Consider the following 16,074-nt stretch of genomic DNA (forward strand, 5'->3'; position numbering starts at 1 on the left):
AGAGAAGTTAAGTACATTGAAATTACCAAATTTTCATAGGTATTTGTCACAGGTAATAAGCAGTGGAGGGGCTTTGTGGTATTACTGAAGATCAGTCTAGAAGAACAGTGGCCCAGTATCATAAAAAGCTGAAATTAGCAGAACTGGAAACCCAGCAACTCCCCAACTAGTATCAACATTCATTCCACAATCCCTTCATTCATTGTCCTGCTAGGAGTGATAGTGTCTACAAAGGCCCAGGAATAGAAACTATGACATAAAACCCCCCATAATGGGATACTTAGAACAAGATTAAATGTTGGTGTCGATTGTCATCATCCGTTAACTCTCCTCACCTCTTTTGTGGTGAGAGTGACGTTGAAAGCCCCAGCTGTAAAATAAGCATAGGATGCAGATTTAAAGAAATACTCGGAGATTCCAATGTAGATCATAGAGTCACTGTGTTCTGGGAGCACAAAAGGAACTGATGAGAAGGGGGGATCTGTGAGATTTTCCAGGGAATAGAATACGCCCTGTGGGGAAACAGAGAGAAAGACCAGTGTTATCAGGAGAAGACTCGAATGTGCAGGACTAGAGAAGGTGGACCCACTCAAGTCAGAATAAGGAATATTTCAGAAACTCAGTAGGGATGAAAAAACCATGAGTCCTCTGATTCCTTGACTGGGGACTATGTTTCAGAGCTCTGGTGACTTCTTGAGCATATCTGAGTGTGTCTGTCCACCCTGGGGTGTAATCCAGCGAGAAGTTCCTTGTTAGTCCTCTTCTCAGAGACGGGAAGGCAGGTGAATGTAGCTGGAGGGGACAGCTCTGAATAGTTCCTGAAGTGTCATGTAGAGATGTCAAACTTTTGACCTTCAAAATCCATGACTTCTGAGCATCTGGGGCATCACAGAAAGAAGGACCCAGGATTCTAAATGGCTCAAAGCATTTTTGTGGCATTTTTACTGCTGCCTTCATAAGCTATAGGCTGTTATTACAAAATGGTGTCTTGTGTAATATTTAACTGATTTGAATGACTCTGATTGAAACATAAGCCAACATACATTAAAAAAAAAAAAACCAACGGGGGCTTCCCTGGTGGCGCAGTGGTTAAGAATTCGCCTGCTTGGGCTTCCCTGGTGGCGCAGTGGTTAAGAGTCTGCCTGCCAATGCAGGGGACATGGGTTCGTGCCCTGGTCCGGGAAGATCCCACATGCCGTGGAGCGGCTGGGCACGTGATCCATGGCTGCTGGGCCTGCGCGTCTGGAGCCTGTGCTCCGCAACGGGAGAGGCCACAACAGTGAGAGGCCTACGTACTGCAAAAAAAAAAAAAAAAAAAAAGAATTCGCCTGCCAATGCAGGAGACACAGGTTTGAGCCCTGGTATGGGAAGATCCCACATGCCGTGGAGCAAATAAGCCTGCGCACCACAACTACGGAGCCTGCGCTCTAGAGCCTTTGAGCCACAACTACTGAGCCCACGTGCCACAGCTACTGAAGCCTGCGTGCCTAGAGCCCATACTCCACAACAAGAGAAGCCACCACAATGAGAAGCCCGCGCACCGCAACGGAGAGTAGCCTCCCCCCCAAATAAATAAATTTTAAAAAATTAAAAATAAATTATATCTACTTTGGGACAAAAGCACAGTTAATCACTTTTCCAGAATCAGTAAACACTATTATCATGTGTTAATGGCCCTGACAGAGTTCAGCAGTCCTCAGTTAGATCGACTAACCTGAGAGCTAGGAAAAGAATCAATATTTATAGTCTACTGATCTGTTGAGCTCTAATAAATGCAGACTATTCTACTTGCTGCCCCTTAGTCTCAAGCCTTACTCCCAGAGGCAGAGACATCACGATACTTTTCTTGAAGAAGGCAGACATATGCTGTGCAATCCAAACAATCATTTACCAGTCAAGATGTTCAAGAGTCTTTTAAAGGAGCATAAACATGAGAGAACTGCTTGAAAGAAAATTAAACTATTGGAAGAGAATGTAGTTATATTTCCCTCTGCACATAATATTTGTTCCTTGAATAGTAGCTACTGATAGCCAAGCTTAGGACTCTGATGATAATAAAATTACCTTCAAATTCAGATCAACGTAATTCTCAGTAATTTCTGGAGAACCGATTAGGGAATAATCCAGCAGAGTATAGTTGTCAACCTTTCTTAAAACTAAATAACAAAGAAAAAAGAAAATTTACATTTATTAAAGGTATAGTATAACACATGGTTAATATTTATCCAGAACAAATTTTTAATCCTCTGTTATTTAAAACAAAAAATAACCATTACCCTATTTCATAAATAATACTTGCTCACTTTTCAAAACCCAGGAAAAGTAGATAAATCAAAAGAAGAAAGTAAAAACTCTTCTTTGTCACATTGCCCAGAGAATAACATCAGTAAAATTTTGGTACATAGCCTTTTATGCATGCTCCCAGAAGTAAAGAAATTTGCCCACAGCAACCTAGGACATGGCAATCCTCCACTGGTTCTTTCCTCGTCTTTTCTACATCTTCTTTCTCTTTCTCTACCTCTCCAATCTGTTCTTTTTTATTCATCTATCTGCATCCACTCATCAACCCATCTGTCCAGCCACCATCTCCTTTCATCCCTTTATCAAGCTAATATTTATGAACCTAGTGTGAGTTAGGCACTGTGCTCAGTGTTGAGAACACAGAGAAGAGTCAACGTCCCTGCCCTCAATGAACTCACAGTCTGGAGGAGGAGACAGACATATAAACAGGAAATTATAATACAGCGTAATAAGAGCAGATCTGTAACTGAGCTCCAGAGGGCCTACTACAAACATAGTCTTATAGTCTTCCCCATCTTGGTATCGGTAATTCCACTCTTCCAATTTTCTAGTTGCTCAGAGTAAACCCTGGGCTCATGCCTGACTCCCCTCATGACCCACATTCAATGTGTCAGCAAATACCACTGTCCCTACCCTCCAGGTACATCCGAAACCTGAACAGATCTCACCATCTTCGTCACTCCATCCAGGTCACTGCCTTCCTTGCTCGTATGGGTCACTGCACTAGCCTCTTAAGTGGTTTCCCTGCTTCCACCCCTGAATCCTGTCCTATTATTAATAGACAGAAACCAGAGTGATCTCCTTAAAATATAAGTCAGTTCATGAAAGCTGTGCTCAGAACTCTCCCAAGACTTCCCATCTCAGACTAAGAGCCAGGCTTTGTAATGACCTACAGAGCCCTGAAGATCTAGCCATCTGCTTTCCCACTCTCTGACCTCATCTCCTGCTGCTTTCCCCTCATTCCCTCTGCTCTCGGTATGGACTCAAAATTCCTCCAACGCACTCGGCATGCTCCCACATGGGGCTTTGAGCTTGCAGTTTCCTCTGCCTGGAATGTTCTTCATCCAGATCTAGGAGCAGCTTACTCCCTACTTCATTCAGGTCTTACTCTAATGCCAGCTGCTCAGTGGTGCCTTTCCTGGCCATGCTATTTTAAACAAAAACCCCTCGTCAGCTCCTTCCCTGCTTTATTTTTCTTCTTACCACTTATCGCAACGATACCATAGGTTTTACTTATTATCTTGCTGGCTGGCTGTCTCCTCTCACTAGCCCCATGAGGGCAGGGATTTCTGTCTCACAGGCTTACTGCTGCATCCCCAGCACCAAGAACAGCACCCAGCCTATTACAGGGGCTCAGCATACCATGGCGGGGGGGGGGGGGCGGTAAGTGGATGGAGTGCAAAGAGAGAGCCGCCCAAAGTGTCACGTGAGCGTTGAGGAGGCAGGACTTTGGGGTGTGGGCTGTCAGGTAGGATTTCTTGGGAGAGACTATGCCTGAGCTGAGCCTTCAGAGCTAAAGAGGAGTGAACAGGACAAGGGATGGCTGCGGGGTAGGGAGCAGAAGGGGCTGAATCCCTTGGGGCTTAGCACAGTTCTGGCAAAGAAATAGGTGCTCTGTAAATATCTCTTAAGTGAATAGATGGATGGAGGGGAGGAAGAGAAAGCTCTTCTAGGCAGAGGACAGCATGACTGGAGGCAAGGTGTGAGGCGGTAGAAGCAGTTTGATTGCTGGAGCAGATAAAGGCGCAAGATGAAGCCCAGAGAGGTGAGAGGGAGCCAGAGCACAGCAGGTGAGTCTTGTAGTCCATGTTAAGGTATTTGGACTTGATCCTGAAGGCAGCTATAGGAGCCACTGAAGGGGTTAGAACCAGGGGATAACTGGTCAGGATGAGCATTCATCATTCTGAAGAGGATGGATTTAGCGTCAGAGCTGGGATTCAGGCTCACGACAGTTTAATCCTTTGCCTTGCATCTAGTTTCCTAAAGTCATCCCCACCTGCAGTGAAGCTGGTTAGCAGCAGAAAAGAGCGGGCCCTGCACACGGGCAGGTCCTCCCACGCACCTTCCTGCGGTGCTAGTTTGCAGAGGGGAAAGCAGATGGGAGAGCTGGAGCAAAGCACACCTGGAGAGCACCTGCGTGTAAAGGTGGGAGGAGAAACACCCAGAAGAGACGGTTCTGGGACTCACCCTCCAGCATGCTGAGGTTGGCATTCAGTGCCTCCACCTCACTTGTGATAATGGGACAGAGCTGGCCATAAAAGGAATAAAAAAAAAAAATGCAGGTTATCACATTGTACTGGAAACCACTGTTTAAGGGCCTAGACCCCAACAAAGGCCTTCCAGTGAGGAGACATTCTCCCTTTGGACTTTCCCTTAAATTAGTTGATGCCTATGGGCCTCAAGTTCTGTATGTATGGGTGGCATGCCATTGAATGCTGGCTCAACTTCATAGCAACCGGGACCACATCCACTTAGCCCCATAAAAGAACAAGCCCTTGGCTTTCATCTCTGCAGCATGACAGGGCATGTGCCCCAGTCCATATTAGTGCTACGACACCTGGGGAACCTGCTGCCTGCACGGCTGAGCCTCTCCCAAATGCAGGGATGCCCCTGCCTGCCACCTCTGCCATCAGTGTGCCAGGCCCTGCCAGGGAGAGGTAAAGCAGGGCCTTTATTTCCTTGCTGGGCTGCTTGGAGAGCCCATTAGATCAGACATCTATTTAGATCAGAGCCCCTTTTGGAATTAGAAAATCTATTTTGAATCAGAACCAAGCACATCTGTAGGAAGCAGGAAGAGTATCAAGAGCGATGCCGTGTGCCAGGCGTGCACTGAGCACTCAGTGTGGTGGTTACTAGCAGAGGCTCAGGAGCCTGGCTGCCTGGGGTTGAACGCCTTGGCAAGTTACTTGTACTCTCTGGCCTCAGTTTCCTCATCTGCAACATGGGGATGATCGCTGTATCTACTGCGTCCGGTATCGTGAGTAGAAATTGAGGCAATCCACGTAAGATTGCCCAACTCATAGTAAGTGTTCAGTAAATGTTAGCTGTTGCCAACGTCATTTCATCCTCACTACAGTCCTGAGAGGCAGGCACTACTGGCCCCTATTTACAGATGGAAAACAGAAGCTTGGAGAGGGTAAGCGAGTTGCCAGGAGTTAGATCAGTAGGATTTGAAATCTGGCCTGACATGGCTAGACAGCTGTGGTCTGAGCACCCTTGGCCTTTTCTAGTGGCACAGAGGGAACCCTAGAAGCAAAGCATCTATGATCTCTAAGTCATATACAAGCTCCAGGCAAACTTAACTATTGGCTTCTTGTCGGAGGCCTAAGGACCATGCCTTGTTTTGAACAAAAGAATGATCAAGTGTGCGGCCCCTGAAGGCAACAGCACTATTTCCCAGGCACTCTTTAATATGCACATTCACTGGCACTCAGCACCTTTCAGGTAAGGACGGGAAAGGCTGCGAAGCTTCAGTGTCCCCTGACCAGCTGGACAACCTTGTTAGACAAGCTGCTTAATGTCTCTGTGTGTTGATTTCCTCACTGACATTCATTATGCACCTACTGCCTTCCAAGTGCTGAACTGAACACAAGGGGGTTGGAGACAGCCAGACACCATCCTTGCCCCTCTTTTCCAGAAAGGAATCTCCCTTCTTTTCCCGTCCTCCTCACCTCTCTCCTTGTCTCCCCAGAAATGTGGGTAAAGCGTTCAGGGAAGATATTGTCAGGAATGGAAACAGGGCGCATTGCCAATTCCATCTTTCCCTTCCTCGGACACTGACTTCTGGCATCAAGGTACTTGGATGCCATCTTAACTTATACTGTTTTACTTGGCTGGGAATATTCCTTCTTCTTTCCCGTTCCTTACTTATTCAATTCCTACCTATATTTGAAGGCTCAGTTCAAGTCCTGCACTCTCCAAAAATATCTCCCAGGATACTCCTAGGCTCTATTTACTTAATTTTTCCAGTTCTCTGAACCCCCTCAGTCCAACCTAATGAGCACGTAAGTATGTACGAAATTCAAATACTTATTCAGTTGCCATTTCACAAATCTGAGTTGGTTTTTCCTAAACAGATAAGTTTATTCCTTTTCCATATCCTCAACAGACTCTAGCCTAGAGTGCTGGGCATGTAGTAGGTACACAATAAACGAACTCTTTTTGATTGTTTGCCCACCCTGGGGCGAGGACTTGAGGGAGGGAATGCTGTATTATTTATCTCTGCATCCCTAGCACTTACCATTATGTTTGGCACATAGTAGGCACTTGAGAAACTATTAAGTTGCAAAGGATAATGTGTGTGAAAGTGCCTTGGATGGTGCTTAGCACACTGTAGGTGCTCAGGAAAGTTTTATTGACTAAAAGTTAATCAAAGCATGGCAGAACTGCTGCTGATGGCATGTTACTATGGCTGTATAACCTCTAAAGACTTACCATTTTATTTAAGTTCTTTAAAATGGGTTTCTCCATGGGCTCAGCAAAGGAGTTATATAGGACACTAGGGAAAAAAAGATTAAAAAAGGGCTTACACAGGATCATATCTGCCAGTTCATAACTGCCCCTGGGTGCCAGGTGAGAATCCAGTTCCAGACTGGCCACTGCCCACCAGGGTGTTCTTGCTCACCTGAGCTCTCCAGAAAACGAGACGTCACTGTGGCTCACTTGGGCATTGCAGTCTTGGAGCTTCAGGATTGGGTGACCAAAGTCATTCAGGGCCAGGACAACTACACTGGTGAGGTAGACCCCAGAGAGAAACAAGTCAACTCCTCCTGTGTCTTGGCTGTTGAGAGAAAAAGTGCAAGGTTACCCAAGCCTGGACAGGGGTGGAGATGGATCTTGTTTCTCTGATTAACCATAGAATCTAAGCCGCAGGAGGGCAGGAACTTCATCACCTCTGGATTCCTGGCACCTACAACAGGTAGGGGTGAATATTTACTAAACAAATGAAGTAACAAATATGTGAATGGTGACAGCTCTAGGAACCTTGCATTTATTTCATCTTGAGTACGCTGGCCCCCATAGTGGTTGAGCATGTATTAGGCACCATTCATATACGATGCTTGTTTGGAGGAAGAACATAGGGTCAAGGTGGCCACACCTTATTTAGGAGGGGCATAGATGGGGAGGTGGCACTTAGATGTTATCTGTGAACTCCTTGAGGGAGTGATGCTATTCATCTCCGTGCCCCAGGATTTAGCTCATGGCCTGACACAGAATAAGCACTCAATCTATGGTTGATGTGTCAGCAAAGAAATGAATAATACATGAATCTATGTTTCTTACGGGGGAACATATTATATCCCTACCGTCTACGAGACTGGAGTTCTTGAGACAGGGATGAATGGTACTCAGTACCATTTATAAATGGATACAGTCAGTAGGTACTCAATACATGGATATTGAATGACCAAATGGATGAATGAATGTGTCATCCTGAGGCATCAACCAAGGCAGACCTAAACATTACACCCACACAGTGACTTAAACATAGTAGGTGGTTTGTAACCGTACCATGAATTTGATCCTTTCTCACTGTTGTGGCCTCTCCCGTTGTGGAGCACAGGCTCCAGACGCGCAGGCTCAGTGGCCATGGCTCACGGGCCCAGCCGCTCCGTGGCATGTGGGATCTTCCCGGACTGGGGCACAAACCCGTGTCCCCTGCATTGGCAGGCGGACTCTCAACCACTGCGCCACCAGGGAAGCCCTATCCTTTCTTTTTATCTTCTTTTCTGGCCGCAGCCCATGGCATGTGGGATCTTAGTTCTCTGACCAGGGATCAAACCCCCGCCCCCTGCAGTGGAAGCAGGGAGTCTTAACCGTTGGACTGCCAGGGAAGTCCCAGGAAATCTTAAATGACATGTTGATCAGTGGCTCTGCCTTTAAGGGAAGGATGCTTTCAGCCCCCTCCTCCCTGCCCTCAGTAGAGATATTCTGATTTAAATCTCTCCTGGAAAAATGCTCTTGAGAAAGACGGTTAATGGCTGAGGGAAAGAAGCCTAATGTCAAACACATTGGCAAATTTATCTACTTTTGATTTTTTGCTCCGTTTCCCCCAGAACAGCAGTAGACTTTTCAGTGGAATACTCACAAAAGTGGAGACTTGAATTCCCAGTCTGTGCTGATGTTGGCAGTGCCGTGGTTGATCAGGGCCCTGATTCCCACCCCAGGCACAAAGGCTAGTGAAGTATTTGGAAGTGAAAGGGCATTGATTTTTATGCTGTAAAACAGGAAACAGAGGAGTTAGTGCGACTCAGCCAGCACATCTCTAAGAAAGGCAAAATTGGAAATGCAGTTGTAGAACTCCCAAGATGGGCAATTGTGAATTCCTATAGAACAGGGGTCCCCAACCCCCGGGCCACGGACCGGTACCGGTACACAGCCTGTTAGGAACCGGGCCGCACAGCGGGAGGTGAGAGGCAGGGCAGGCCAGCGAGCAAAGCTTCATCTGCCGCCCCACATCGCTCCCCAGGAAACGGGTCCCTTGTGCCAAAAAGGTTGCAGACTGCTGCTATAGAGGAAGGACCCTCAGGCATGCAGTGCAGCCTCAGGGCACTGCCTTCTAATTCCTCTCACACCCTTGGCAGGAAGCCCCTTGTATCTAGCTGAGGGGAGAAATGAGCAAGTTTAGGAACAGATGTGCAAACAATCAATCGACTTCTTTAGTTTCTTTAAAGACAAAACACTGCCATCAGTATTTTTCCCTTCAGCTGTTCCAGTGTTTCTCAATGCGGGAAACATTAACATGTTGGATGGGACAACTATTTTTTTGTAGAGGACTGTTGTACAAAGTGCAGGGTATTTGGCATATGTACCAACTAAATGCCAATCGTTTCCCTCCCCCCACCTCTAAATCATCAGGACAATAAACAGCATGCCTTCCTCCCCAAATGTGGACAGTATCTTCCCTAGTTGAGAAACTTATTTTAGAGCATTAACTCCCCCTAGGATTCTCTGAGCTGTCACACAGGTAACTAGAGGCAGTAGGTGGCATGCAACATACATAGGTAGATGGTCACATGCATTATGTTAAGTTATTATTATGACCATCTATTGAGCAATTACTACCTGCTAGACACTGGGGTAAGCACTTCACATGTGTTACCTCATTTTAACCCTCACCATAATCCTGTGAAGCTGCTGCTGATTTTGCAATCTGCAATTCAGAGATGAGAAGATTAGAAACTTGGCTGAAGTCATAGATAAGTGGTAGAACCAGACCTGGAAGCCTCCTCAATCTGTCTTCAGGCTTCTTAACCAGGAGGCTATGTCGCTTCATGCATTGTGCAAAGGGCACTCGGCTTGGGGCCAAGATTTGTGCTAGCTGTACAACCTTGGGCAAGGCACTTAACCTCTTTCAGTCAGTCACTCAAAAGAAGTGTGACTCATGGGAAGGTTGAGAAGAAAAAATGAAGCCATCTGTTTATAACTGTTGCACGGGAGAAAGCACTGTTATGAACTAAGATTAGGCAAAATTTTAAAATGTGATAGCCAATAAGAAACAATTATTTGTTATTTCCTCTTTTCTGCATCCTTTCCTGCCTATTCTCTGCCAAATATCCTGAGTATCACTGTGAAAAGAGGATGGTAGAGATGATTGTATCTTGGAAATATTTTCATTTTGACACATATAGGTCTAACTCATTCTTTGTAATTGCTGCAGAGTAATCTAAGCTATGGATTAAAAAAAATCATTGCTTTGTGGGTAGACATCTAGGTTGTTTCCAGTATTTCTGCATTATAAACAGTGCCACAGTGAACATCCCCATATATGCTGTTTGTGTAGATGTTTCTCTAGAGCGGGTGCTGAGAAGTGGAATTGTTGGGTCAAAAAGCATGCCTAAAAAAATCCTTAAAAATCACCTCCTAAAATAGCACTGTCTAGGGGCTTCCCTGGTGGCGCAGTGGTTGAGGGTCCGCCTGCCGATGCAGGGGACATGGGTTCGTGCCCCGGTCCGGGAGGATCCCACATGCCGCAGAGCGGCTGGGCCCGTGGGCCATGGCCGCTGAGCCTGCACATCTGGAGCCTGTGCTCCACAGCGGGAGAGGCCACAGCAGTGAGAGGCCCGCGTACTGAAAAAAAAAAAAAAAAAAAGCACTGTCTAATAGAAATATAATGTGAGCCATATATGTAATTTAACATTATCTAGTCACATTAAAAATGGGAAATATTATAATTTGAACATGTAATCAATATAAAAACTGTTAATGAGATATTTTATTTTCTTTTTTCAAAAATAAACAAAATACAGTATGTGTTTTATATTCATGATGTACCTCAACCTAGATATTGCATTTTCATCAGAAATTCTTGACCTGTATTTAGAGTTGATAAAATTTTCAACTGAAAGAGTAAACTTACATACTCAAATTGTTCCAGACTCAAAAGTTCTTCAGTAACTGAATCATGTGAGTTTTTAAATTAAAATTGAAATTAAAAAAATTAAAAATCCAGTACTCAGTTGCACTAATCATACCTCAAGTGCTCAATAGTGACATGAGGCTAGCAGCTCCTGTTTGAACAGCACAGGTCTGAAATTATTGTACCAGTTTATCTGCTCCCACTAGCAATGCATGGGAATACCTGTTTCTCCTCATCTTTACCTTCACTTTATATTACAGGAATCACCCTGGATTTTTCTGCTGTGGCATTATCATCAGTGTAATTAAATCATTAGATTTGTAAATATATATTTAATGTTCATCTCTCTCACTGGACACTAAAGGCGTATCTGTGTCATTCACTACACTATACCCTATGCCTAGAACAAAGCCTTAGTACACAGTAGGTGCTCAACAAATTCTTGTTGAATGGCTGACTGTATTATAATTAGAGCATCTGTCATATTAGACCATGAGGCAAACGAAGCCAGAGGCCAGAGTTAAGGATGGGGGAACAGAAAAATACAAGACAGTTGTGTTCTGATGAAATTGTGGGGCTTCAATAAGATTCTTCAACTGTTTTTTTTTGGGGGGGGTATAGTTGCTTTACAATGTAGTGTTAGTTTCTGTTGTACAACGAAGTGAATCAGCTATGTGTATACATATACCGCCAGCCCGCTTGAACCTCCCTCCCACTACCCACCCCATTCCATCCATCTAGGTCTCCGCAGAGCACCGAGCTGAGTTCCCTGCGCTATACTGCAGGTTCCCACTAGCGATCTGTTTTACGCATGGCAGTGCACATATATCAACCCCAATCTCCCAATTCATCCTCCCCACTGTGTCCACACACCCGTTCCCTATGTCTGTGTCTCTATTCCTGCCCTGCAAATAGGTTCATCTGTACAATTTTTCTTCAGAGCTTATTATTTGTGAGACAAAAATGAACCCCTATTTCATCTAAGTCACACTAATTTTGTTATATTCAGCTGAACATTTTTCCTAGTTCGTACCATCACCCCTACATACCCCAGGGAGCTGAAATATCTCTGCTTTAACCTATTTCTATTCTTGTTCCAAAACACCTGATGTTTGTCAAAGATGTTTATCAGTTACACCTCAAAGGAAACTCTACAGTCGTCTGCCCTGAGTCTGTTCCAGCCTAACTGCAAGAGCAGTGTCTGTGCCAAGGAAACCTAGAAGTGCCCCAAAGTTGCCTTTGCCTCATCACCGTGCTAAGATCTCCGCCCATAGAGGGGACTTGTACCTTGCTAGGCACAATGAGTGCCGGGCGCAAGGGACTGTGCATGCAGCACTGTTCCTGGGAATCTCTGCCCTTTTCCCCAGTTTCTGATGATGTACTGGCCTCTTACCCCTTAAACGTCTCCCACTTTCCTCCCATGGGGAGAAGGTGTATTTAGAGCACGAGCTCTCCCTTCTCCATTCCTTGATCAACAAATACAGTTTCTGCTCTGCTTTGCCGAACCTTGTCTCATTCATCTGGCGTGAGAAGGACCCAGGTGGGGTCCACCCAATCTGAGAGAGTGGGTAACAATATAAATATAATCTCAAAACTCTTGGCTGGGTGAGACAAGGATCTGGATCAGTGTGGCAATTCCATTGCTCTTACACTGATGGTCTATGCTATCACTAAGTACATCAGCTAATCCATGTTCAGCAGCTTCAGTTTTATGAAGTATCTTCACATTTGTTACATCATCTGTTTTTTATTGTTTACTGATTCTGAGATTTGATTTTACTGCTGTAACATGGTAGAAAAGATTATAGCTGCCACCAGAATTCTTCTTAGGAAGAGAAGTTTATTGGTGGGAAAATTACTTGGAGAAGTATTTAGGATGATCCTTTGGTACCCAGGAGTGGGTGGAACTGCTATGCATGAGACCAGGGGAAGAAACTGACGTTGCTCCAGAGAAGAAGAGGAGGTCTAGATAGCAAGACGGCAGAAAGCCATGTGCCTTGTAATCCGCTCCTATGACCTCTGAAGTCTTGACTAAACTTTACAAAATAAGACAAGATGTAGTGAGAGCAGATTTGTTTGTGAGACTGATATTGAACTCTGCATCTAAGTTTATGGGGGTAGGGGTAGCAATGGAATGAACAAGAATTTCATTTAGAATTCTGGGGGCAAGGTGCCCACAGCCAACATCTGCATCGAATTAGAACTCTCATTTTAGGAATGAGGAGAGGACACTGAGTCTCTGAGCAGATTCGGCAGGTGCACACAACGAGTGTGCAGCAGAGATGTGACCTGGACCCACACATTCTGACCCAAATACCACATGCTGGCTCCATGACCCCTCTATCTTGGGTGATTTATCTGATAAGCCTTTCACCAAAGGTTGGTTAACTTCTACTCCATCCTGGTGTTACATCAGGACTCACGGTGGCATATCCACAACACTGAGATTTTAAAGATTAATTTCACTGCTAAAAATGCTCTTCTCTTTTACTTACTTTATAAACTTGTAGTTCACATAATCAATGTTCAGAAATTCAGATTTAGAACCTTTTAAATCTGGGATGTTTCTTTCCATGAGCATTTGCTCAATCATCTCCACCCCAGCTTGAATGCCTATGGAGCAACCAAAGAAAATGTTTATTGATAACAAAGATGATGATGGCATAATATCATTAAACACACAAGTTATATTTATTAAGTAAGCCATGCTCTTAGATACTGAGAAAACAGGATTCTAACAAGGTGGTTATTATTGTTCCTACTTTGCAGAAGAAAACACTGGTCCTCAGAGAGGCTAGTGAAATTGTCCAAGAACCCAGAGCTAACAGCATGAGAGAATGTTAACACAGGACAGTGTTATAGGAAAAGTACAAAGTATCATCATTATCCAATTTCACAGATGAAGAAACTGAGCCTCAAAAAGGTTAATTCTTGCCTAAGTCACACAGCTAAGAACTGGGGGAGCCAGTAGTCAAATCTGGGCAATTTGGCTCCAGAATCTATGCCTGATGGCCAGTTCCAGAAAGTTATTCTACATTGTCCTTTTTCCCTCCTAGATTCTTTAAATACAGGAATTTTGGACTGGAGGTCCATGGACTGTTGGGAACACTTGAACTCCCTGAAATTCTAATGAAAGATTGTGAGTGGGTCATGTGTATGTGTATCTATCTCATTTTTTAGGGGAAAATTTTTCAGGGTTCACTTTTTTTTTTTTGCGGTACGCGGGCCTCTCACTGTTGTGGCCTCTCCCGTTGTGGAGCACAGGCTCCAGACACGCAGGCTCCAGACACGCAGGCTCAGCGGCCATGGCTCACGGGCCCAGCTGCTCTGCGGCATGTGGGATCCTCCCGGACCGGGGCACGAACCCGTGTCCCCTGCATCGGCAGGCGGACTCTCTACCACTGCGCCACCAGGGAAGCCCCAGGGTTCACATTTTAATCAGATTCTCAAAGGATCCCAGCACTCCAAAAAGGTTAGCAACCACTGCTTTTGTTTAATCCTGGAATAAACCCATCTTTATATAATAGCACCACAGAACACATTTCTCTGAGTTCGTGGAGAAATAGAGCCCTCTTCCACATTAAAGAGCTTGAGAAAAGTAACTTACACAGTAACGAAGAATGATCTTTTCATTTTTACCTTCTCAAGGATCAAGCTTTGCTTTTACCCCTTCCTTTACAGCTTAAGCTCACTTCCACTTATCCTATCCTTTTTGGAGATTGAGAAGAGCAGATTTTATCCTCTATAATACTGTGAATAATACTGTAATATGGAGATGTAAAGAGAGAATGTAAAGGATGGAACGATGGACCCGAAGGCACCATCAGACAGCTTAGGTTTGAATCCCAGCACTCACTTACTAGCTGTGGGACTCTGCAAGTTACAAAATCTCTCTGTCCTTCACTTTCCTCATCTGTAACATGCGGACATTAGCAACTGTGGAGGTGTCTGTTCACATACGTGAAAATAACAGTAGGTAATATTTGTTGGGCATTTGCTATTGTGAGATTCTGTTCCAAGTACTTTATATGCTCTAAGATGTTCATTGTGTATGCATGTGCGGGGGAGAGAGAGAGGGAAAATACGAATCTGTGACTACGTTTGGATATGCCTATTGTTAAGGTGATTATTTTTTAGACAACACTTTTCCCCCAGCCATCTTAGTAGCTCTGGATCACCCCACTGTAGAGCTTGTCTCAGTCATGAGACAGACCAATCTGAGCTTCTGGATTTGGGTCACAGACTACACCTGGGAGGTGAATACAGCCTGGCTTCTGAAAGCATCCAACTCACCATAGTCCAGAGCTCTCTGAGTAGCCCTCGCCTTGATTCCAGGGTAAATGGTCTGAGCGGATGAGATGTAGAGATTCCACAGGAGGAAACATCCCCAGAGGACTTGGACCATCTTTGTACACATCTGCAATTAGTCAACATTTATAGTCTCTTTATTATTCTTAACTTTTTCATTGGCCAATTCCATCTAGCATTTCTAGGCTTTCTCATTTTCATTGCTTACTTCCAGAACTTGCTCCATCCATCCATCCATCCATCCGGTAACCATTTATTGAACACACTGGAATGTATTCTAGGCGCTGAGGATGTAGAGATGACCTATGTGTGTCCCCTGACCTTTGCTTCCCACAGAATAGTGGGTGAATCAGACATACACACACAGATGATTGTAACACAGTAAGATATAATGCAATGCAATACAAGAGCCTTACAAAAAATATAGCAACTTGGATATGCCTTGGGAAGGATAATGGGGGTGAGATGGGGGAATTCTTGAGTTTTAGAACAAATGAGTCAGTAGTTTGGAAAGGTGGCCTCAGTGGATGTGAGGCAACCACTTATCTGCTTAAAGATCCTTGATGACTCTCCTCGGCCCACAGGACAGACAGGTCTAAGCTCTTAGCATGGCAATCAAGGCCGTTCACAACTGGCTCCAAACTTCTTCCAAGCTCCTATCTCTCCTCCTGTCTAAGTGGTAGTGTTCTGAGCTGGCCACACTGAGCTATTTGCTATTCTTCAATTTGTCAGTTCTCTCATGATTGAGGGTTTTTTCCATAACCCTCCCAATGTAAACACACATGCACATACATCTCTTTCTCTGTCTCTCTGCCTCTGGGTCACATACCCACATCTGTCTGGTGAATGCAACCTCCAGGGCCAGCTCCAATGTTCCCTCGTGAAAGCTCCCCTTACCAGGCCATTTTGACACATGATGGACTTGGAGGCAGCCTCACCTCTTCCACCACTATCCCTCCAACCACTACACCAGCCAGTATCATTTCATGTGGATGTTTACAACTGCCCCCTTACTGGTCTCTCAGGTTCCCTTGCCCCCTTCTGGCTATTCTCCACACCAGAGTGGGCCTTTGAAAATGAAAGTCAGACCTCATCACCCCTACCTG

At 44.9% G+C, this 16,074-nt stretch overlaps 1 protein-coding gene across 1 annotated transcript in view; it reads right to left on the reverse strand.

The window, feature by feature from the left end:
- BPIFC (BPI fold containing family C) overlaps positions 1–15,077 on the reverse strand; it is a gene marked incomplete at its 5' end in the record, with an annotated part of 37,746 nt that extends 22,669 nt beyond the window's left edge. Inside the window, 8 exons of the mRNA XM_079715889.1 lie at positions 336–512; positions 2,065–2,156; positions 4,489–4,549; positions 6,736–6,799; positions 6,926–7,081; positions 8,390–8,518; positions 13,156–13,273; positions 14,954–15,077. Coding sequence (XP_079572015.1) covers positions 336–512; positions 2,065–2,156; positions 4,489–4,549; positions 6,736–6,799; positions 6,926–7,081; positions 8,390–8,518; positions 13,156–13,273; positions 14,954–15,077 — 921 coding nt within the window. The remainder of the gene's footprint in view (positions 1–335; positions 513–2,064; positions 2,157–4,488; positions 4,550–6,735; positions 6,800–6,925; positions 7,082–8,389; positions 8,519–13,155; positions 13,274–14,953) is intronic.
- Positions 15,078–16,074: the final 997 nt, after the last annotated feature.

The sequence above is a fragment of the Hyperoodon ampullatus genome (assembly GCF_949752795.1).
Source record: "Hyperoodon ampullatus genome assembly, chromosome: 11".
Lineage (NCBI taxonomy): Eukaryota > Metazoa > Chordata > Mammalia > Artiodactyla > Ziphiidae > Hyperoodon > Hyperoodon ampullatus.